The 23,671-nt window shown below is 40.8% G+C and overlaps 1 protein-coding gene and 1 long non-coding RNA gene across 10 annotated transcripts in view; one reads left to right on the top strand and one right to left on the bottom strand.

Annotated features, from left to right (window-relative positions):
- The window catches only part of IL1RAPL2 (interleukin 1 receptor accessory protein like 2), a 339,644-nt gene that overhangs the window by 157,952 nt on the left and 158,021 nt on the right, over window positions 1-23,671 (bottom strand). For 5 of the 9 annotated variants that reach the window (XM_064426721.1, XM_064426723.1, XM_064426725.1 and 2 more), the window contains one exon: window positions 10,126-10,399. In XM_064426721.1, the coding sequence (XP_064282791.1) occupies window positions 10,126-10,399 (274 nt within the window). Of the gene's footprint in view, window positions 1-814; window positions 904-3,753; window positions 3,911-10,125; window positions 10,400-13,301; window positions 13,396-17,863; window positions 17,904-23,671 lie in introns of those variants that run through there. The other 4 variants (XM_064426729.1, XM_064426726.1, XM_064426728.1 and 1 more) reach the window with 4 other exon arrangements.
- Window positions 454-4,659, top strand: LOC135304394 (uncharacterized). Its single transcript, XR_010365806.1, has 3 exons — window positions 454-991; window positions 1,968-4,295; window positions 4,397-4,659. It is a non-coding gene; the product is annotated as an uncharacterized LOC135304394 (long non-coding RNA).

Consider the following 23,671-nt stretch of genomic DNA (forward strand, 5'->3'; position numbering starts at 1 on the left):
TCCCTGTGTGTGTCCCTGTGTGTGTCAGTGTGTCCCTGTGTGTCAGTGTGTCCCTGTGTGTCCCTGTGTGTGTCCGTGTGTCCCTGTGTGTGTCCCTGTGTGTCCCTGTGTGTCAGTGTGTCCCTGTGTGTCCCTGTGTGTCCCTGTGTCAGTGTCAGTGTGTCCCTGTGTGTCCCTGTGTCCCTGTGTGTCAGTGTGTCCCTGTGTGTCCCTGTGTCTCCCTGTGTGTCCCCTCACGCAGCCCCGGCGCGCAGAGCACAGGCCCAGCCCAGCCTCCCCTGGCTGCAGTTCCGGGCACGGCCAGCGGGGGCGCTGCTGGCTCACGGCCGGCAGGGGGCGCAGCTTCCCCGCGCCTGCAGGGGGCGCTGTGGCGCAGCCCGGCCGCGTCTCCCTCACGCGCTAATGGCGGGCGGGCTGCATGGCGGCCTGGCTGCGGCAGGAACCTCGGAGCGCAGCTGGGGCGGCAGAGACGGGCACACCCCAGGGTGGAGCAGCAAACAAAATGTAGCAGAAACTCCGCAGCTGTAGCAGGAGCTGCGGGGTGTCCTGCTGGGCAAGGGACACTGAGTTTAAATTGTAGCAAAAAAGCTGGAGGAAACAGTGCAGGAAACACCCAGGCTGGGCAGCAGCCGCAGGGATTCTGTAAGCAGATGCTGCACACAGACAGGAGACGCGGGCTCTGGGAAGGGGGAGAGAGTTGGGGTTCCAGGTTTTTCCCCTGAAGCACCTGAGCAGATGGTGAGGGTCCTTTCCAGTGTGATCAGGTTTTAATAAGGTCCCAGTTCAGTGGCTGCTCTTAGGAGCAAAGGCTCACCCGCAGCAGAAGAAGCAGCACAGGGCTGGACGCCACGGCGGCAGAGAATTCTCCTCATAGCAGCAGCAACTTGACCATTCCCCTCCAATCTGAAAGTGAGATGGGACAAAGGCCAGCCCCTCATCCCCAGCCAAAATCTCATGGCATGTCTGCCCTTCCAACAAGAAAACCCCCCAGGTAAGAGAGTAAACAGCAGCACCCTTTCCCCCACCTTGGCCAATTCTCTTGTCTCTTAAGTACCAGTTATCATCTCTTAGGTAACAAATGGGACAAAATTCCCTGAAAGAAAGAAGTAAAAAAAAAAAGAAAAATCCTAACCTCCAACAAGCAGTAACTACACCTCCAACCATCTTTATCCATTTGAAGCATTAATGCACATCCAGATCCACTACTGACTGCTCTAAAAATGTGCTGTTTTATAAGCTCTTAGACTTAATCGACCATTTGATTGTTTTCCCCTCACTTCAAGGGAGTTTAATAAATTTATTCCTGTCCAAATTTTACAGTTCACACAATGGTTACCAAGGTCATGGTTTGATGATCTGCTTAAAGAAAAATAAGTTGTTTATCATCATTGTTTTTTTCCAGATCACACAAATGTACCATCTTAAAAACAACAGATTATTACTTACTCAAGTGTTAACTTATTTCTAGTGACTCCCACTCACTCCTGCATATTTGGGGTCACTGTCTGGAAAAAATCAATTTCCCACCCATGGTGTAATTGACAGAGTAACCTCTGACAGTCAGAGGTTACAAATCACAGACCCCTGATTTTTTTTGATTTTTAATTCTTATTAATTTGCCAAGTGAGAGGGCAAGAGGCTGACAGTGCTGTAGTTGCTCCCTGAACCAAAGGCCAAGAGGTGCAGTGATTCTGTGGCTTGTGTGTGGTACCTAGCCTTGGTACTGCTCCAAACACTCCTGTCCTGTATTTTGCTTTCTTGTTGCTGTTATCTAATTCCAGCTCCTGCGCCTGAAATGGAGAAATCCTAATTCCATGTAATCATTCCTTTAGCATCTGACACATTTTCAAGATTGCCCTGGTAAAAGAAAATAATACCATGGAAAGTATGAGCTCAGAAATTAAGTGGTAAACCAGCACAATGTTACAAATCCAGTGCTCTTATATTATCTCTACTTCTTCCAACAGAGGAAGAGGCGGTGAATCCAGACAGAGGTACCATTCAAGGCCTCATTCCCTTCAAGCAGAAAAAGTATCTGTGTGGAACTAACCCACCATTCACCAAGAATTTTTATTCTTTATGCACTTCTTTTCTCCTAAGATCCAATCTCTACATAAGACTCACTAGAAACAAGACAATTTGACCTTGACTGAAACATCCTGCATGTCCCAGAGGGTTATGTTTTACAGTGAAGAAAGGCTACACCCTCTCTATTCAAAAGAAAAGAACTTCTGAGCAAAGTCACTGAAAGGTAATTTTAAAAGGCTCACATTAATGACAGCTTGAAAAATAGATATCCAGGAATGTCTTCTCAAGTCACCTGTCAACAATCTTGTTCTCACCAGAGGCACTTAAAGCAAGACCTGTACTTCTCACTATGAGTTTAGCCATCTTTAGAGAACTTTTTTACTTTGTATCCTGGGATGAAAAATAAAAGATGTTTGGATATGGCAGCTGGGTAGAGCATCTCACAGTTGGGTCTCTCTCACCAAAGCTTAGCTCCAAGCTTAAATTTAATATGGACATCATCTTAAGAGGGAAATGAGACATAAAATTGTCAGGATATGCCTACTACAATCAGAGATACAGCCAGTAACAGCAAGGCCATGATTTGAAAATTTGTGGCTATGATTTGAAAATTCATGGGTAATCTCCAGTATTATGTTTCTTAAGTGTGTCTTAAGAAAGAAGAATAAGTGACAGCCATCTGATTCATACATGGTTAGGGTCAGGAGGAGCTATTTCTTTTCTGGGTGCCTTCACACACACATGCCCTGGTCCTGATAACCTCTGCATTGTGACAGATGCAAAAAATAGCAAATCACCCATCAGCCTCTCCAACAGGGACTACCCAGACACAAAGAGAAAATCTCCCAACGTTAGGAGAGGAGACATCCCAGACCAACAGTGTTCCTTGGGTTTGGGGTTTTTTTTAACTTGGCATTGAGGTTAGTCATTAAATGTTAGAATTGAATATAAGAAAATACAATACAGAACACAGAATAAATGAAGAAGCCAAAAGAACACCAAGTTATTGCAGCATATCACACCTCAGTTCATGAACTAGGTGGTCTCTGTCAGCTTCAGACAGCCTGTTCCAGCAAAAGAAATCCTGTAATTGGCTGGGTTTGCTCTGGGGGAAAATTCCTTCCTAGTCCTTAAAAATTACAAGGCAGCAAATTGCTTTAAAGTTTGCTACTGCAAATGACTAAGCCCTTTTCATTTATTTCCTAATACTTTTCTATTAGAACTTGGATATTAATGTTAAATTACATTGTCTCACTGAAAAGCCCCATTACAAATGACATAAATCTGAGGCACAGGAACAACTGCTCCCAGGACAGTATTAAGAAATCCCCTTTAAATATTTTTGCAGTTGCCATAACCTGTTTCTGAGAGGACTGAATTCTTTCTCCTTTATTTCTTCCAAAACACACACTGTGTGGATTAGCATATCTTCTACTCTATGCTCTTGTTTTTTTTAATTAGACACCTAGCACACAAAACAAAAGTTGCATTCAAGACACCCATCAGACTTGTCTGCATTGCTAAACCTCAATGATTTTATTGCCTGGAGGAATAAAACCTGTGGAGCACAGCCTTCGTTCTGCATATAAGTCCTATTTTGCAGATCCAATGTTGAAATGTCCTGCTCTGTTTGTACATGGGCAATTGAGCAGGAAAACCAGTGGATCAGTTATTGTCTCACAGGGTATACAAGGAATGAAAGAATCATGAAATGAATGTCCTTACAATGGGAACTGTTTGAGTCCTACAGCTGAGTCCTCCTGGCTGTGCCTTCCCTTAAAAGAAAAGAAGAAATTTCCCTCCAAATATCAGTTCAACTTCCTACAGTTCTGTCATCTTGTACTTTGGGCATGATGGATTTCCTCAGGAAACCTTCCATTGTCTGTCCACTCACAGGACACAGACAACATTTCCTACTGATGTGTTGTGGTTACAGCTGACTTCATGGGGATTCCAACAGGAATGATACCTGGGTGACCACATTGTCATTGTTATTTGGAGAACAGAAGGGAAATGAAAACTCCCTGACATGTTGGAGAAGAGATGGCTGGGGAGGGCCGAAACATCTCAGCAGCAGCTCTCCTGCAGGCGAAGTCTGACTGCATGAAGAAGCAGTCCCTCCACTCTGCATCCTTTCTCTGCTCTAGGCAAGGTTTGAAGCCCACCAGGGAAGGCACTTCAGGAGCAACCAGTGACAGTGAGCTGAAACATTACCAAGTCACTGCAGCACAGGGAGCTTTGTTATGACAACCTGTAGAGGCTACAAAGTAAGGCCAGTAATTTTAAAAGATTCTAAATCTGGGACTTCACTATTAGGAAAACTGAAGGATTCACAATGTTCTCATTCTTGTCCATGCCACTGCAACAGGGAAGCCACTGGATGCCCTCCAACCACAAAGCAACATGGATATTTCTGCTTGAAGCCCAGACTGTTCTTGCAGCTTCTCATCAACAGTAAACATTGTTTTTCAGAGCGACAGAGGATGAATAATTTCTCTTTTAAAGCTTTAGAGGAGGAGGTTGAGTGAGCAGAAATACACATATCACCAGGGAAGAGAAACAAATCTTTGTTTTTCTGCAAAGAATAGACAGAACTGATTTCTCTCAATAAAGACAATGTCATCAAAATGATTTGCAGGAGCACCATCAGTTTTTACACAATTTTAGATACAAATGTAGAAGCATTCTGATTCCACTTTCCCCTGCATTTTGATAATGCCAAAACATTATATCTCAGTGATAAAACCTCAAAATAATTTATTTTATCATGAATCATACTGACTTTATAATGTATCTGCTGTAGCACTGAATTCAAGTATTGAATACTGTATCTCACAGGGATTTTGTTTATACAGAATCTGTCAATTTTATTGTGGGTAATATGTGGCATTTAATGTTAGTGCCACACAGAACCTGGAATGCCTGTGCCATGCTGAATCCACTTGCTCCAAATGTGAGATGTTGCTGCTTCTACAGACACACCTGGGACTGTAAAGGAAAGCTGATCATATATCAGTGTGCAAGGCTGAGAGGTAACTATGGGGTATGTAATCCATCAGCTACTTAGATGTGCTTCTCTTGGATATCCAATAATTAAAGACACTAGCCCACAAGAAAGTATCATCTTTAAATCTTTCCAGTGTAAGTCTACGAGGTAAAAAAGCACTTGCCAGTAACAGATAGGGAAGAATAGTCTATGGCTAAACTGGAATTACAGCACTGCATCCAACAGGGTTTGAGATACAAAATCACCTTTGTCACAAGCAGTTGAATGGTGAGCAAAGCCAAACATTCTGTATTACCATCAACAAAATGAACAACTGCATTAAAACACATAATCTAAGAACCGCAAGACATGGCTGCAGAGAAAGCTACCTTACCCTTACACATGTTCACCTTATGACTTGGTCCTACATTTCTGTTTGGATCCAAAACCACACTTTTTCCATGCTGCTCAGAAGCCAGACTTTCAGTACTCAGAGAAGGTGTTCAGCTGTTCCTGGATGTTGGGTGCATTCTGCAGTCCAGACAGGCACTTGCAACAAGCCCCTAAGCCTGACTAACATCCTCTGAAGTTAGAGCACACAGGCTGAGCTTCAGATTTTACTGCCAGCCCCTCCAGGCTGTCTAAATCTGATTTTGATTTGCTGGTCATGCGCTCCACAGACATTCAGAAGCCAGAAGGCTTAAAATCTACTATTGCTCTATTTTATTACTGCTCAGAAAGTGGTATCTCAATAGCTCACCAATGGCTCAGCAAAAGCTCAATTCCACTGTGCATGTCCATAGCAATGCTTCTCTCCATTAAGAACTGTGCACACAGGGATACAGCAAGAGAAAAAGGACACACAGATTTTTTGACTTGATTTGTCAGCAGTTCTCTGGCATCAAATGCTGGTATTAGAGATCTGCAAGCTTATTCTTCCATAGGCATTCAAGGCCCTCATTCCCTTGTTATTCTGTATCCTGTAGAAAAATCAAGGCTTAGCTTCATTAGCCAGTTTGATGACCACAAATTTTCACCTCCTGCTCCCCTGCACCCTCTTGAGGCCCAGATTTTCTACCCTTCTGATTCACGTTATGGGAATCAAGTTTATTTCACCAACAGCTAATTAACCGCAAATATATACTTCCATTTTTTACTCTTACTGGTTTTATTACTTAAATCCTGACTACAGTTTGGTTTGGAGCTGAACCTAGTTAGAAGAAGGTTTCCATAAGCAGTCCCTAGATGATGGCAAATTTAGGCCAAATTTTGCTGAGATTTCCTCCTCAGCTCATCTTTTCTTTCACCAGGTGAAGATGATCTAAGTCGGCCCAGTTCTTCTTCTGTCTTTAAAAACTGGGCTTTTAACTTAGAAAAACAGATGATTTGTTCAGAGAGCAAAAGTAGATCATGATCTGGCAAAAGACTGTCCTACATACTTGGAACTTTAGGGCCAGCCTATGCATTTAGGTTGAGTGTAATTTCCATGTTTTGGTTTGATGCTTCATCATTTTGAAGCTCATCTCTGAATTCTTCAGGGAAGAAGCTGCAATCCAGAATGCTGATATAAAAATCCCAGAACATCAAACCTCCATAACAGAAACGCCAACAGCTTTATCTGAAAGTAGCATTTCTGGGTGCTGGAAGATTAATGGCCTATCCAGGGTATGTACTGGAAGGAGACCTCCAGAACACAGCATTTCCACATTGGGCAGTAAAGTCATGATACAAACGTCACAGCATTTACCTGGGAACTGCAATGAAATATACAGATATCTATTACCTAGGATGCCTTTTGGATGTAGCAGCAATATCCCTGATTTGACACAGAAAAGGCATCCAAGAACAAAGAAGATCCATGGAATTCACATTGCTTAACTAGCACAGCTGGACTCTGCACTCTTAAAAGTCCTTGCAGAATCAGGACCTTTTCATATGCTTAACACTGGAGAAAAATATCACACTTCAGTTTGCATTTGAGTATGAGCTCAATGCCAAAATGCATTGTGAGATGGGAGACGTAGGTTTTAATGCAACAATAAGTTCCTCCTATTATACACACACCCCCACACCTGTCTATGGAATAATGTTTAATTGGTTAATAGAGGAGAGGCAACATTTAAATTATTATATCAAATCTCTTCAGTCTGGATAAGCAAGCTCATTTATAAAGGCTGATCTAATACTCTTTAATTTTATGCAGCATTACAGGTTTTTTACAAAACAGTAATTATGATTATTGAAATGACAGTTCTGTATAAGAAAGAATTCACTGACACATTTAATTTTTACCCATCTTCAAATCACTGTCATAGCAGCCTATCCTTCATCTGCTCATACCCACCCTTTTCAGGCAGGTTCTGAAAAATTCCTTCACACTGCTTCACTGATAGTCATGCCTTGATCCTATGAGCACATGTGAGAAACCAGAAAATGCAGCTTCTGGAAAAACAGGTTTGCTTTTTTTTTTTTTTTTTTTTTTTTTTCCCCTAGAATCAAGAAGAAACATTTCAACAAATAAGAAATTCAGTGAAAAGTTCAGTTGACATTTTCCCCATACAGTTTTTTTATCTGTCATCTTGTGTTGACTTGGAAAAAAAGTCACAAATTCGATGTGGAGTAAATGAAAACTCTAACTATTGCCTTCCCAGATCAAGACTGAGTCCAGCATTTCAACTCACGAACTTCTGGGACCAGGACCCCTCATCCCATTTGGCCCTAGCACCACATCTAAGCATTTCACACCCTTGCAGCCTTTTGCAAAGACAAGCACAAATAACAGAACACTTCCAAGGTTGGGAGTGATGACTTGAAGTGGTGGAACTGGCCACTGGGACATGCAAATGTGGGATTTCATGTTTTGGACAGCACAGGGAGATGTACCAGAGCTTCACAAGTCCCTGGTGAGTGGCTAGACAGATATCAATTCAGAATTGAATTGCTTCTGATTTTCTTTTAAAGAGCCTGAATGAAAAATTCTCTGTTGAGAAAAAGTTTTAAATTTATCTTGAATCAAAAGCATTTTCCTCCCCCGTTTTTTTTTTCTTTCAGCTACCAAACCAAAAAGCTCAGCTATGCATGCAACCCTCAACCCAGTGTTGCACATTGATGGAGACAGTCACCTCTTCATTTCCACTGCATCAAGTTCTATCTACCAGTGTCTGCTAATTCAGTCTACAAAATATGGCATTTGTACACAGAGATTGTTAATGCTTCTAGAAAATAAAATCATATTCTAAAATTACTGCTCTCATTTGTGACCTTTTAACTCTCATAAAGCAGGTGAAACTGGTTAATGACTAAAACGCAAACATCTGCTTATCCCCCTCAAAAAAAAAATGGATTAATAAAGCTGAAATTACACAGTTAATGGTGTGGATAGTCTCCCACAGAAATGTGATCACATTTCAGAACATTACATCTAGCTCAATTTTAATGAAATTAAAACCAATTACTATTGCTACATCCTCTGCTATTTTAAGCCTCCTATGGTTTCATAAACAATAACAGCAAGGATACATTGCCACACTTTTGGAAGAAAAAATTAATTCAGTAAAGGAAGACATATAGTCTTTTATTTGTAACCACTACACATATTATTCTGCACTCTGATATAAATCTGAAAATGGCAAAAATATCTGTAATTATGTAAGAAATTTCTAGTCAAAGCAAGGAAACTGCATAACTGACAAGGAAGATCTTGTTGCTGTGTAATGCCTTCCAATAAGCATGTCATATAGTTTTTAGCTGAAAATTAGAAGAAGCCATGAATTATTCAAGAACTTGCCCATTTGTTACCAAAACTACTTTGTCATGTAAATGAGCAGTTTTGAAATTTCCCAGAAAAAAGTATGCCCCAGAATTTGATCCAAGATCAATTCTTTATTTTTCACAAAGGATTTGCATTAGAATGTTTCAGAGTATTAAACTAGTAACTTGATTATCACAACAATGACTTCTTATGAAAAAAGCACGGCTCCCTTGAATCATATAAATCACCATCTTCCCATAACGTTTCAAAATCAGGGCCTTCACATCACACCCTACCTCTGACAGAGGAGCTGATAAAACTCCAAAGGCTGCAACACAAACCAACTGCTGCATTAGGCAGATGTATCCGATCTTTGAACTGGACATTGGTGCCCAGTACAAACCACCACAATCCAGGGCACAATCCTTGATTTTAGCAGCATTCCTCAGGATCACAACGATCTGAGGCAGCTGAGGCAGCAAGACTCAGCAGAGATGGACAGAGAGCAAATTCTGGGTTCTGAACAGTGCTATTATTTGCCACAATACTTGTCATTTAATTCATGAAATGTTTCTAACTTCAGTATGGAACAGCAGACAAGGATGAAGCAAACATTATCTGAAACTGAATAGTTTAAAACCATACAAAGTAACTGTTAACTCCTTTTCATTCAAAACTGGATCATTTAAGGAATATTTATTCATTCATTCTTTAAAAGTCCTCCTTTTTTTTATCTTCTCATTTTAGGCATAGAGATGACATCAACATCTACACGATGGAAATCACGAGCTCTAGCACATGTTTAATTTAAGGCTCATCCAACAGTTCCAAGACACTTCTGAGAAATCCGTTTTGGTGTCTTACCAAATGAGGTCTGCTTAAATTTATGATAAATCATAATTGTATATTAAAATAAACATTTCTTTAAAATCAGACAGAACTGTAACTCCTCATGGCCTGATCCCATCAGAATAATTCAAACTGTAACTGCGTAATAACTCAGAGGATTTGAAACAGAACAGTACTTAAAATACTTCACGATTTAAAAAGTATCAGGTTCTGAGGGTTTACAGAAAATTGAGAATTTGTAAATGTTGTACTTAAAAAAAAAGAAGTAATTAAGTGAAAGCACATTAATTATAGCTAGTGGACTAGGTAACTATAGTTACTAGGGAAACTAATTTTGAGACAAAGCATTATGAGAGATATATAATTATGAGAATAAAAAAATAGTATGTATTAACTGGATGAATATCTAAATTCTAATGGCTAAAATTAATTTTTAACCAATATCTAATACTCCATACATTATTAACCAATAATCCCCACATTCTTATTTAGACTTTAACACAATACTCACCTCAGAACACATGTGTAGAAACCACTGTCTTGCAGCTCAACCGAGTGAAACCATATGGAATCTTCATCCTTGCTCATCCTAACTTCGGAAAATATAATGGGTTCTTCTAAATCTCCTTTGTTTTTGTACCACATAAGCCTAAGACCTGTGCTTTGGGCCATGCTATAATTAGTTCTGATATAGCTGTAGAAAAGGGCACATTTCACTCGGACTGGTTCACCTGCCAAAGCCATGTATGTCTTGAGATCCACTGACCAGTCAATGCAACCATCAACTGAAAGCAAAACAATAATAAAGAAATATTAGACATAGATACATTTTCCAATATAGTGAAAGGCAGCTTGGGAAATGCAATACATTACATTAAAATAAATGGCTTTTGGCATGTGCTGAATTGTTTCAGGGTAATATGAAAAACCTAAAGCAGTTATTGGCAACTAAGGGTTTTCATACACCTTTTTAATTACATGTAACTGTGAATGTGCAGACAGCAAGTAGAGCACACTGAGCTTGCTCAATTCCACTTCTTTAGAATATCATTACTTTCATCCCCCAAACACTAATTCTTTATTAAATAAACCAAATGTTTTGCACCTTAACTACTTGCCTCTGTAAACCGGTTTTGAGTTCTCCAATTCCTTGTGGAAAGAAAATGTACATTGGCATCTGATGCCATTCTTATCCCTTAAAACCTTTCCATCCACCTCTGTTAGTTATGTTATGCAAAAAAAAACCAAAAAACCAAATAGCAGGTGTGACATTTATAATTTTCTTTTCAAGGCAGTTCCACATAGTTGGGTTTTTTTCCCTACAGCCTACTCAAACTGTAGAGGTCTGTATTATACACAACAGGATACAATTACAACATGTTGCCTATACAATCAAACTTAATACAGGAGTTATTCAAATAAAAAAGGACCACTTTTGATGTTCTGTACAGCAAAAACTTTTGAAACAGTTTTCTTAATGCTTCACTTTAAAATTAACATACACTAGACAGTTTAATGAAAGATCACTTCTCCCTACAGTTTTTTCTCCCATTGCTATTATCTTGGTTACAATACAGCCCTAGCACATGTACACATATCAACATATCACATATCAGAGACCTTTCAATTCAATCTTTTTCATTGCTAGAAAAACTATCAGTGTGAAAATCAGCCAAGAATAAAACCAAAGAAAAATATTTCAAAGGCAGATCATCAAAAGGCAAACACAATACCTAAAGTTAATAGACTTCATTAAATACGTAGGGTTTAGAATTTATTGATCATATTAAGCTACAAGTAAATGGAACACCTTTACCATTACTGCAGCACTTCAAATTCAACCACGTAACTCTCAAGTTGTCTCTTCTGCATTTACAGTATCAATTCTAAAACTGTAATTGTTGGATATCCTCATACACTCTTCATTTCATACACATTGTCAATTGCATTCTGTCATCAAGTGATTTTTTATCTTAGTTCCTAAACATAGGTAGTCAGCAGAAATATGTTCCTTTTCCTTGCTGCTTCCGCTGTGTCCTTCCTCTAACAGTGCCACACGCAAGAGGACAAGTTTGCTTAACCATCATTTGAAAATCCTGTACTGAAGCATTTGTTCTCAGTGCATCTCCTCCAGGTTTATAACATCCTTCACCATGACCAAAGCTGCACATTGTAACTTGAACATGCCCTTGCCAGGACCCCAAGAAACATCACACTGACCTCTCTCTGTGCTGCTGCTGCACAGGCATGGGCAACCTGCAGCAGAGCAGGAGAATGAGCCTGCTTCTCCCAGTGCTACAACCCATCCAATCCACTTTTACATTAAATCCCTGGTTCTGACACCATGAATTACTCTATATAGGTGACAGGACTTTTACATTGAACAGGGATCATTGTACTCCATACAGAGCTTCCTCTGAAAACCTCTGTGCTTTTATTTCAAGTCCTGCTCTTCAGGCTGATGTGATTTACAACTGAAGAACAGTGCAGAGCTCACAGCTGCCTTCTCTCAGCAAGAGATGTGCAAGGCAATGCTGAGCTCTCCAGATGGCTCATCCCTTGTCCTCCAGGACACATGGGTGTTCTCAAAGATACCCTCTCTCTTGTGATTTAGTAAAGTCACAGAAGTCTAAGTAGAGCCATAAAATTAAGTGAATATGAGTGTCCAGAACTGGAATTTAGATCCAAACTAATCCAGCCAATCTAATTAACTCTGTCACTCTTGTGTCAATCGAATCCTGTCACATCATCTAATGCTGTCAAGTCTGTGCTGGTTCAACAAAGCTAAACCACACCAAAGAATAACTAACAATGAGACACACATGGAAAGGTTGTGGACCAAAGACAGCAGTGCCAGGTTTTCATTTGTTTCACAGAGTAGAGTCGCAATTAGTACGAGTTCTGTAGTTAGGAACTCACCCAATATGGAAATCCAAATTTGGAAGCTGAAAATTCCCTGCTTCCAATGAAATTTCTCCCATATCCACACCAAACAAATTGTCAAAGCACAGCTCAAATGAACTCTAAGCAACCCTCCATTTAATCTGTGTCATTCAATCTGCCTCATCCTCCACTTTCATTTGAAAATTTCTTTTCCCTTCTTGTGTTCACTTCTCTACTATTCTCATTTCAGAATTTGAGCTGTAGAAGTATAGGAAGCACAGTGAAAAGCATTTGAAGAGTAATTTACAACCAGGTCACCAGAGTGGCTAAAAACCCTCTCTGACTGCCCCCAGGGGACAACACAATGGTGGGGCCAGTGCTCTGTTGGCCATTGCCAGCTCTCCAGTGGAGGCACCAGCCACAGTGACCCGAGCCCAGCATCCCAAGAAACAAAAGAAAGAAGAGGAAATTTACACTAGAGACTTTTTTCCCTATTAATAGTATCTGAATGAAAGAATTTGAGCAGCCCGCAGGAGGCTGACCCCAACAGGGAGTGGGGTGGAGAGGGAAGGTGCAGGCAGGCTGCTGCCCATGGCCCTGTCTGCCCCAGCTGCTCTCCGGTGACAGCTCTCCCTGCAGCAGGCCAGGAGGGGGTAATTACAGAGAGAAGAGCACACAGAGAACAGAGCAACCAGTCATTATAGTGTTGATAACATCTGCAGAGGGGAGAAGTCTCACAGAATAAGCTAAATCTTAATTATTGAAGAAAGACTAATCAAACAAGAGATGACTTTTTCCCCTTACTCTTTTTTCTTGTTAAATACACAGGTAAGAATGTTTCCTCTTCTGAAGCTGTAGAGGCTAAAATCTAGGTCAGGCTCCCTGCACTCACATGGAAACTGGAATTTTTCCTCTTGCTGTGCTGTCAGTCACTGGAGCGTGAGCATTGTTAGATTCGTTTGGAGTATTCTACAAGCTGTCATCACAAATGACTGGAGCTGCTTAGGTGGAGTTCAGCACTCCATTATCCAGAACAAAGTTTGCTGTCATTTTTGTTGGGCTGGCTCTCAATATGTAATATAATCAGGTTGATGTGAAAAATATTAGCATTAGAGAGGCACTTACATGATAAATGTATATACACTATTTCTCTGCTACCCTATAATCACCTGGTAAGTGCCTGACTGAAAGCTCATTCAAATTAAATCCTGTCTATTGAGGATGTACTTTACACACCTCCAAAAAAACTTTTTTTTTTTTTTTTTTAATTTGGAACATTAAGAAAATATGGAAAACACTGTCCCATTTTTATCCCAGGTTCTTAAGGAAAAGTGGTTTGCCCACCTATCTGTCAATCTTCCCCATTCCCTTAGCATAACTTCTACCCCAGCTGACTAAATTCAATCCTACTGTATAGAACATGGAAGTGCTCAGGAGTGCTCTCTCCTGCAAGGGTGCAGAACAGTGTCCCACTGTGTCCTCCACGAGCTGGGAAACACAGCAGCACTGAACCACAGTGCAGCCCCACTGGGCCCATCCCAGCCACCTACCCAGCCTACTGCTACCTGAGCAGAGAGTGAAAATGAAGGCTACAAAACTATTAAGGAAGATAAACATTGAGTTGGCTGACAATAAGTTACTGTACTTTTATGTTAGCAATCACCCAAAGCATGTACTGCATCTTCTTCCTCACCATTTCCTGGCAATTTCCCATTACTCTTATTTTAAATAAATCTAGTTGTCTAGGGAGTCTAGATGCTTTTTAACATGAACTATAATAATTTATAAGCAATTATAGAGGAGCATGTACATCGTCTCTAAGTAATTTGTCTTTCTGATTGCTGTCACATGAATAATTTTTTGCATTGCGCATCTGCCTGTTATAATTTTTATAGGGATCTGTCAGCTACAGCAATTTATATCATGGCATTGTTAAACATGTTTGCCTACCTTGTTACCTGAAAATCTCATTTTAAATTGAAATCATCTACAAATAAATCATTAAAAAAATAATTCACTAGCTAATGTATTAAATTTATTGCTCTGCAAAGCAGGCAATGCTTGTGACTGTAGGTACATAGTCAGAAATAAAACAACCATTCCTCCAATACAAGAGTTATATCTTTATGTATACATTAGCTGTAGAACAGCAGAGTCCAGGAACTGATATCCGTCATGCTCAGCGTTTGCAGACACGTAGCAATGATAGATGCACTCCATTAAGAATGTCCAAAGAGAGATGCAAATTTTTTAGAGTCTTAAAGGGGAGAAATCAGTTACAGCCTATGAATTTTTGGCAACTTGGTATTTTCAGATCTTGATTCTGGAGGAAAGGGAACATGCCCTGCATTTGAGTACATACAGTAAAGCCTTTAGCAGCTTTGGCTGGATGTGACTGTCTCGAGGGTCAGATGTTGGATCAGCCTTGCCATGTGTAATTGGCTTCACATCCCTGGATTTCTGACTGCACTGTGTTAATGCTGCTGCAGTGCTTGCAGAACTCTGACAGCTTCTCCTCACAGCCTGGCACTGCCATGTGAGACCTGAACATCAGCAGAGCCCAGTGTGTCCCCTGCCTCCTCCCAGAGTCCTTCCCTGCTCCTCACACCATGAGCTGCTGGGGAACTGAGCTGCCTAAAAACCACCACCCTTCCAAGTATACATTAAATACTCCAGTGCTCAGAGCCACATTTGCTGGTCAGAGAACACATTGCAAATAACACTCTCTTTGTGCACTGTTCAAAATCACAGACATTGCCTCCAAAGCATGGTGAGATCTCTGTGTGTGGAGCTGCCTCATCTTAGCTGACTGACCAGACTGGATGATGAAAGAAAACTCTCATAACTGTTAATAAAAATTCTCTCACTGAGAGACATCTGAGCTGACATGAAGTTACCTGGCTTTACAGGGGAGAAGGACAAGCCCATGCTGGCAATACTCCAGGGGGGAGTGGAGGGTGGCCTTGTCCAGCAGCAGAGAGCATTTCCAAGAGCAGGCAGGGAGGGAAGGAGGGGAAGTTCAGGTAAAATGTCTGTCACACCTCTTTTCTGTGAGTTCTACCCTTCTTTGAACCAAGTAGACTCTAGGTTTTGACTCTATTTCCACATATTAAAGTGCATTTTAGAAAAAATTTAAATCATTTTCCCCTGAGGGACACAAAATCAAAAAATGTATCTGCTGGAGATAAGATCACTTAGAACATAACAGATCTTGAGCAAAACCAGGTTTATTGTGGTTCAAGATGGGTGCATTTTGCTATGCTTCTCCTACAACCCTGTTAGTAACTATTACTAATTCTTTTCTATGACAGTAACACTTTGTTTCAGCAATAAAGCAAGATTTTTTTTTTTTGATGGAGAAACACAATATCTAAGAATAGGATCACTCATAGACTTCGTAGTTTCTCTGCTCTGAACTCATGTTCTGAATATTTTCCAGCAAGAATTAGACTATTCAAACTTACTGGTGAAAATGTTTGGGACTTTCAAGGCATATAAAAGTGCAAATAGTCCAAAATTCCTAAATCAAGTCATGAGGAGTGCAAAATATCTTCACTAAATTTAGCAACATGCAAATGTTTCTCCAAATCTGGGCCAAAAATAAGGAAAAATGCATTTAAACTTCTATATACACTATCCAACTTTTTTTCTAATTTTGATCAAAGCTCCAAATTTCTGTAGGATGAACTAAAAGGTTTTTCAGACTTGTGTACGCTTCATTTTTTCAACCAGCTTTTCTTACAATCCACAGCTAAACAACCCAACTCAAATGTCAAATATTCCAGCCGAACACTCATCATTTCCTTTGAGGTCAAAATCACTGTAAATATATACTGCCAGAGGTTCAAATAACCACAGATTGCTCTGCCCTGAATTACGTAAGCATAAGGAGCCAGGAGCATTTTAGCTTTGTATTGAAAATGCAAAAGAAAGAACATACTGGTAGATCACCAAAATTCTCAAGGGAGAGAAAAGCCCCTGAACAAAGTCTCAGCTTCCAGGGGCGATGGCATATTAATGAGGTCAAGGCTTAGAAATTATACTTGAAGAATGAAAATGCTGCAGCAGCATGAGTAGAAGTGACTGGACAGGGGCATTTCATCCTGTAGCACTTGTCAGAGCCAGCTTTTCAGGTGGCACCTTATCACGGGGGTTTTCTGGAGCGCTTGCTGATGGAGAGGAGAGCAAATCACAGCTGGCAGGTTAAGATTTTGCTGGAGCCAGGGAGGTCTGAGACACATTCTGTGATGGAAAGGAAATCTCTGTTCTCATCATATTCTTTGCTACCTCTTCCAAGTCAGATGTTCCCGGAGACAGATGGAACCTGAAGTGCCCTTCCAAAGCTGTGCTCTTTGCGCTCAGCTGATCGCTCTGCTGAGCACAGAAAAAGAGCGGGGGAGGGCACTAAAGAACTCTTTAAAATGCAGCACATTCACCCTAAAAATGAGTATTTGGTGACCTTGATCTCCTAATCACTTCAATATCTGGCAGGTTTTTAAAGAGCCTGTGTTGAAGTAAACAGTAGAGAATTTGGAACTTATAAAATGGTTTGATTTAAAATATTCAGTGTAATGCCTTGATTCTCTGCAGCTGTCACCATGTTAGAAAACAATGTAAAAGGCACCTTGAAAATCAACAGCAGTAAAGTCAGGACACAAACAATAAAGAAATCATGCTTCATGGCTTCATGCCTTCATGTATTTTGTGAAGTCCCAGCCATGGGTTCAAGGCATGTGCCCAGCCTGTCCTGCCTTCTCAGCCCCTCCAGCACTGCTTGGCCCTGCCCTTCCCACTCCAGTCCCCCTCCTGCCATGGGGCAGCAGGTTTGGAAGGGCTGCAGAAAAGATCATTGACAAATCTCCTGCCTCTGCCCAGCCTCCCTCTTTGCTCAAAGACAGTAAAGACAAGCAGGTGATCTGTAGCCAATAAGGTAACCAAAATACTAAACTTCTTTTCTTCTTTGAGGATCTATAAATTAATACCTATTTCTTCAAAATCAGACATGAAATAACATGGTAAATTCAGCACCAGCTAGCCCAGGAACATTATCTTAAGCAAGGAATGACTGTTGCTCTAGACTGAAGTGGCCAGATCAGATACTTGATGTTACATCTGCTTCTTGGACTGCACAAGTAACAAAACTTTCCTGTTTAAATCCTAACATTTAAATTCCATAACTTATGAATTCAGACAACAAAAAAGTCAGTGCAAACATTGGTATGAAGTCAAAGGCTCTAAACTAGTGTTCATCCAGATCTGAAACCCATCTGAAGATGGTTTTTCTTTTCTTGTCCACAAAATCTAATAAACAAAAATACTTCCCTTTTCCAAGCTTCAAAATGGGGAAAATGTATTTTTTTTTCTACCGTGTTGCACAGTGCATGCTGCCATTTTTGTTAGCTCTTTGGATTCCTGAGGGAGTTAATGAATGATGGAAAATCTCAAAGAGAGATTTCCCAGCATCTCTGATACTTCTTTGCTGCACAGAACTATATTCAGGCAAAGGAGATAGAAAGAAAGAAGAATCAGTATCTAAGGGAGAACAGTAACTGATACCAATAACAAGTAAAACATACTGGAAATATTTCTTTGCATTCTAAGTTTTATCCTAACACAATTTTGGGTAAGGAGCAACATGAAGACACACTTTGTACCTGAAGGTATGTGGCATTTAATATTTTAAGTGCTGTTGACTACACATGAGCTCTTTAAGGATACTCTCTAAAAACTTTCAACATTCTCCAGCCAACTACATAAACCATGTGAAACTTCACACAGCTCTGTTTTCATGTCTTTAGCACCATGCAAACTTTGGGAACAAAGCTGAATTCATCTCAATAATTGATGAGTCTCTTTTCATTACTTTCTTTGAATAAAGTTACTGAAGGTAAAGTAAATGAAAACTAGCTCCCAGATCAGGCAGCTGCAGTCTCAAGTAATCACACAATTAGAAAACTATATCCACTGCTTGTTATTCCCAGTAGAGAGTACTAGGAATGAATTGTGAATAATAAGAATTTAAAATGAAAGAGAATGAACCTCTATTAACTTGGCAGCCCCTGTGGGGTAGAATAACTGGTGTACATACACAAGATCATTTTATCTGGCATCTGTTTTTCAAGTATGTGGACAGTTTGAATTGGATTATCTGCTCTGAGGGCACAGTCCTCTTGAGTTTGGATTGGGTTAGGAAGATGGGCTGGGCTCCCTGTTCAATACACAGGGCTAAATTCATTTTGTCTGCTGTCTGTAGAGGAGAATTCTTGAGGCACACAGGTCTGCTGTAAGAGCTCCTACCACACCTCCCCTGTGGCAGAGGCAGAGTGCTCAACAGGAAAAGAGAGCAAGGAGATATGAAAAGAGTCAACCACCAGAGGAAAAAAAGGACTGAGTTATTCCTGGGGATGATCTCCATGGTGTTTGTGCAAGGTTTAAGCAATCATCCACTGGACACCTCAGCAGGGATATTTCTGGTAACCCAAATTCTCCATTTACCATGGCAATTTCTGCCTCACCAATGTTCCTGCCCGTCTCACAGCCACCTGTGCCATCAGCCCGGGCCTTGGGGCAGAGCCAGATCCAGACCTCCAGGGGTCTCTTCCAACCCACCTGACCCTATAGTTTGTCCTACCACCAACACAGCCCTTCACAATCCACAGACACATAGAGGGAGCCTTCCTCACAAATATCTAGATCTGGGTGCACGCCTGCACTGCTCTACTCATTTGTAATTTATTTTCTAGCTCACAAAGATGCAATCAGTTCATCAGAAGATTACCAAATGTTTTCCAAACTGGTTCCCCATCATAAACACGCTGGGTAGAATAAATGTTTTGGGGTTTGGATAGCTGTAAAGTATTGGATAAACACACAGCAATGTTAAAAAAAAAAAAAGGGGGGGGAGAGAGACAGAATGTCCAATTTTCAATCAGAACATGCACATGAATAGAAGGGAACAAGTCAAGTTCATCTAATTTACTTGCAACAAATAACTAGCTTTGGTCATTTGCTTTGACTCTACACATTTACCTTTGGATATCTAGGTACACTTGCCATTTTACAATTGCTGTGCCATTGTAAAATGGCAAGTGTACCTAGATATTCTTCCTGTTATCTGGCATAGATAATTTCAGCTGCAGTGAGCCAATTACCATTTCCAACCGCATGACAGGAGGACCTCTGTTTAAAAAGGTTGTGACCCACAGTCTAACCTAGGTTGTAATTCCTCCTCTCATTTTAATTCATTATCTGCACATATGCAGGAGAATTTAAATAGGAAGCTCTCCTGACTGCAGAACACACCGATTCAATTTCAGTAAAATGAACATTCACAAATCAAAGGAGTATTTGCTTTTATAGTATAGACATGAATAGAAGATAGTCGGTTATTTGACTGAAATTTCTGAGAGTGATGAATGATGAAATTATTTCAAAATCAGATGTTTTTAAACAGTAAACATTGTTCTTAAGACTTGTTTCTATGTAGAAGAAACAAACGGGGTTATTCTAATTGCAAGCCATTATAGTTTCATGTAAGAAAGAAAAATGAAGGATGATTGAAAAACGAGCCATTACAAGAGCTACCTGTGCAACAGAAGTGTCTCTCTAGGTAAAGTGGCAATGCAGTGCTGTGCTCTGGAACACAGAATTGCACATTTGCTTAGGAACACCTTTACATTTACATATCCATTTTCTAAAAGCTGCCAGTAGCAACATTCTGCAGCACCACATCCACTGGCAGCCCCTCACCTTCAATGAGAGTATGGGTCATGTTGATGGGAGCACATCCACCCCTTTTCTGGAAAAAGGCCATAGGGGGGACTGCCACCACAGCCCCCCACTGTGACCTGCCAGTTCCCCAAATCCTCACCCCCTTCCAGATGAGTTGTGAGCAGTGACTCTGAGCAGGACTGGTCACCAGTACCACCACTCCTCTCAGTCCCCTCTCAAGCTCCCATTCCTGAGACCTTGTTCCTCCCTTGCCCCAGCCCCAGTGGTCACCACTATTGGGGTAGTGGGGCCATTTTGCCATCAATGGGATGACAAAATGGAATTCATCCTATTTCAAATCATTTTCCAAAGTCTTTACTCAGAAGATTCAGAGCAGAGGCAACACTGACTGAAATCCCACAAAAACTGGCCCTGCTTCAAGCAGACACAAAGTAGTGATTGTCTTTAAATGAGAACCACCATCAAGCAGACAGACCCCAAACCAGCCCAGTTTACATCCTTCTCCTCACACTTCCCTGTAACTTCACAAGCCAGAAACAAAACTGGAAACAGGAAGATTTCATTTATTAGTAAGCAAAAGTAACAAACTGCAAACACTTCATTACTAATACATCATTTGCTCGGAATGGCACAAAACAAACAAGTCTGTGTTTTATTCATGGGCCTCCTGTCATCCTCAATGGCCCCGACTCACTGCAAAGCACGCAGCTGCTGCCTGTTCCACTGAAAGGGGATGGAAGATGGAGATGTCTGAGCTCCAGGGCTGAGGCTGAGCCAAGGTGGGAGCTAAGAATACAGGAGGGGAGCTGGAGAGCTCTTGGCACCTCAGGCTTTCCTTTGGATGTCAACTCGTCCTCCAGGTGGGACACTGCCCTGCAGCCCCCAAATCCATCAGCACATCATTATTAAATCATCACAGCAGAACTGTAACACTCTGAAACTCATAGTAAAAACCGCCACCTGAGTTACTGATAAACCAGAAAAATCGCACAACTGGAGCAACATGTTTAATTAATGTCTCTCCACTGGTTACCCAATACTCAGTGAGCAATGTGGAGACTGCTCATTTGCTCACTCACTCCCAGTTTCTTATCTTAACCCGCATTCCATCATTTCCTGTCCCAGCCTTGGGAATTGACTGCCGTGACAGCTTGAAGACAACTGTTTGATTAATATTTTAAAATTATTAAAAAGGCAAAGCATAGAGATGACTACACCTGGATTAGCCACTGTAAAGATCACCCCAAAGAAAACCACTATGTTTTCCACTTAAGAAACCCTGCTTTGAAACATGGAAAATCAGTACTTCAATTCTTAAACAGAAAGAAACTCACAGTGATCAGGGAAGACAGGATAGAAATGCAAAGCTGGATCCCTTCTTTTTCCCTTCCATCTTCTTCATAGAGAAAGGGCTCACTTCCAAGCCTGGCCAAAGCTACCTCTGTAAGTTTGAGGCTGCAAATGCTCAGTGCCTGAAGGACTCCCATCCCTGCTCAGGGCAGGCTGTCCCTGCTCCTCTCAGAGGGCTCCAGCCTCTCCTGTCTGCCAGTCCCTGATCCTTCCCTCACTGCCCCTGCTAAACCCAAGCAGATTTCAGCAAATAGTGGGGAAGTTTCCCAGTGGGGAAGCTGAAGATGGGAGGGAGAATTAATTATGACACAGAGTTTTGTGAATGGATGCATTCCCAATTAAAAATGCTCTATTTAACTCAACTCAATTTTATTATTGTTTTGACTGTATTATTTTTTCAACTCAGTGACAGATTTTTCAGTTGGGATGTCAGAACTGTCATCTGTCCAGCTCTACATCTGAAGGAAGAGGAAAATGACTGTTCCCAGCTGGAGAGGAAAAAGCACACAGGAGGCATGTAACCTCAGGGTAGGGATTTTGGGTACAGACAGGGAAGTGAAGTGAAAGGTGTCTGACAGACTAACACGTGTTACTGGGGCACAAAAAAAAAGCAGAAAAAAACCCAGTTTGAATCTGCTCTAATCAAGGTTAAAGCAGAATTTAATGACAACAAATCATTCTTGTTTTCACAAGAGACAGACTCAGAGGTGTGGATGGCATCCAGCTCCCACAGAGATCAGTGCACTCCATGCAACCTCTGCATCCTGCAGCACGGGGGGATGACACTCCAGGGAGCACGTCCCCACAGCAAACCCTCTTTGTGAGAGGGGAAGAAGAATAAAACAGAGAGAGGCTCTGTTAGAAGCAGGGATATGAATCAGAAATAGAGATGCAGGCGTCATGCAAACTGTGTTAATGGAACTGCTGATAAAGAGGACTTCCTCAAAGATAAAGACTGTCATATTTCTGTTAAAAATAAGACTATCACAAATGCAATCATATTTTTTCATGTGTCACTTGTGAAATAAATGATATTTCACTGGGAGGTTGACAGTGTAAGAAACGCAATTAGAATGATTTACATATTAAAGACATTATTATGTCTTCATTGTAAATATTTCTATCATGATGACTTTGAACAGAATCTTTGCAAACAGAAATATAAATATCCTCATGCCAGATTTCAAATAATCTGAAATCATGCTGTGTCAAATTGTCAATTTTAAGAAATCTCCTAAGCCATTACAAATCCCATTTTAATCTCTCCAAAGACTGGTCTGCTTTTACATAATTGAAAATAACCACTGCTTGTAATGTGTTAATTTTGATGTGCAGTGAATAACATGGTGCCAGAACCCTTCTAGCCAACCACTGTTTTGAAAAACTGTACTAAGCTTTCCATCTCCAGACTGCCTAGGGCTGCATAAAGCTTTACAATGCAATTTTTTTTGTTATTGTTTAATGCTAAATATTCCAAAGTATGTCATCAAAATCATGAGAGTTGGATTTTTTTCCTCTTCCCTGGGACTGAATAATGTGTCTTCAGTGAGAAAGATAAGCAAATACAACCTCATTAACGAGCTAGGAACTTTAGATAACAAAAAGCACCACTAATAGCCCAATTGCTATTGAACAGCTTCTCTGTTAGAAGAGACAAATCCACTCAGCAGGAATCACAAACCCTGCACTTCTTTGCTTCTCTTTGCATATATTTAAAAACAGTCTTGGCACTCCAGAGAGCTCGGCTAACATGAATGATGTGAGGGATGACAGCAGCGCTCCACCAGAGCCAGAACAGACAGGCAAACACAGGCACGGACACAGGGGGCTGGGGTTACAAGAATACAGTGCAAGAAGTGTGACCTTCAACCGAGCTTTGCAAACTCTACGTTAATTAGGAAAGCATCACCAAACTTTGTGCTGGGAAAAACATTTACTGCTAAATGACAAGTGTAGACTGAATACTAAATATTATGAATTTTTGGTTCTCTGAATTACTGTTAACCCAACATTATTCCAGTCTACCTTGGGTTTTTAAATGGAATTACGTATAGCCTGCAGCTCCAAATCTAAATGAAAAATAGAGCTCCAAT

Source organism: Passer domesticus, chromosome 7 (genome assembly GCF_036417665.1).
Source record: "Passer domesticus isolate bPasDom1 chromosome 7, bPasDom1.hap1, whole genome shotgun sequence".
NCBI classification, from domain to species: domain Eukaryota; kingdom Metazoa; phylum Chordata; class Aves; order Passeriformes; family Passeridae; genus Passer; species Passer domesticus.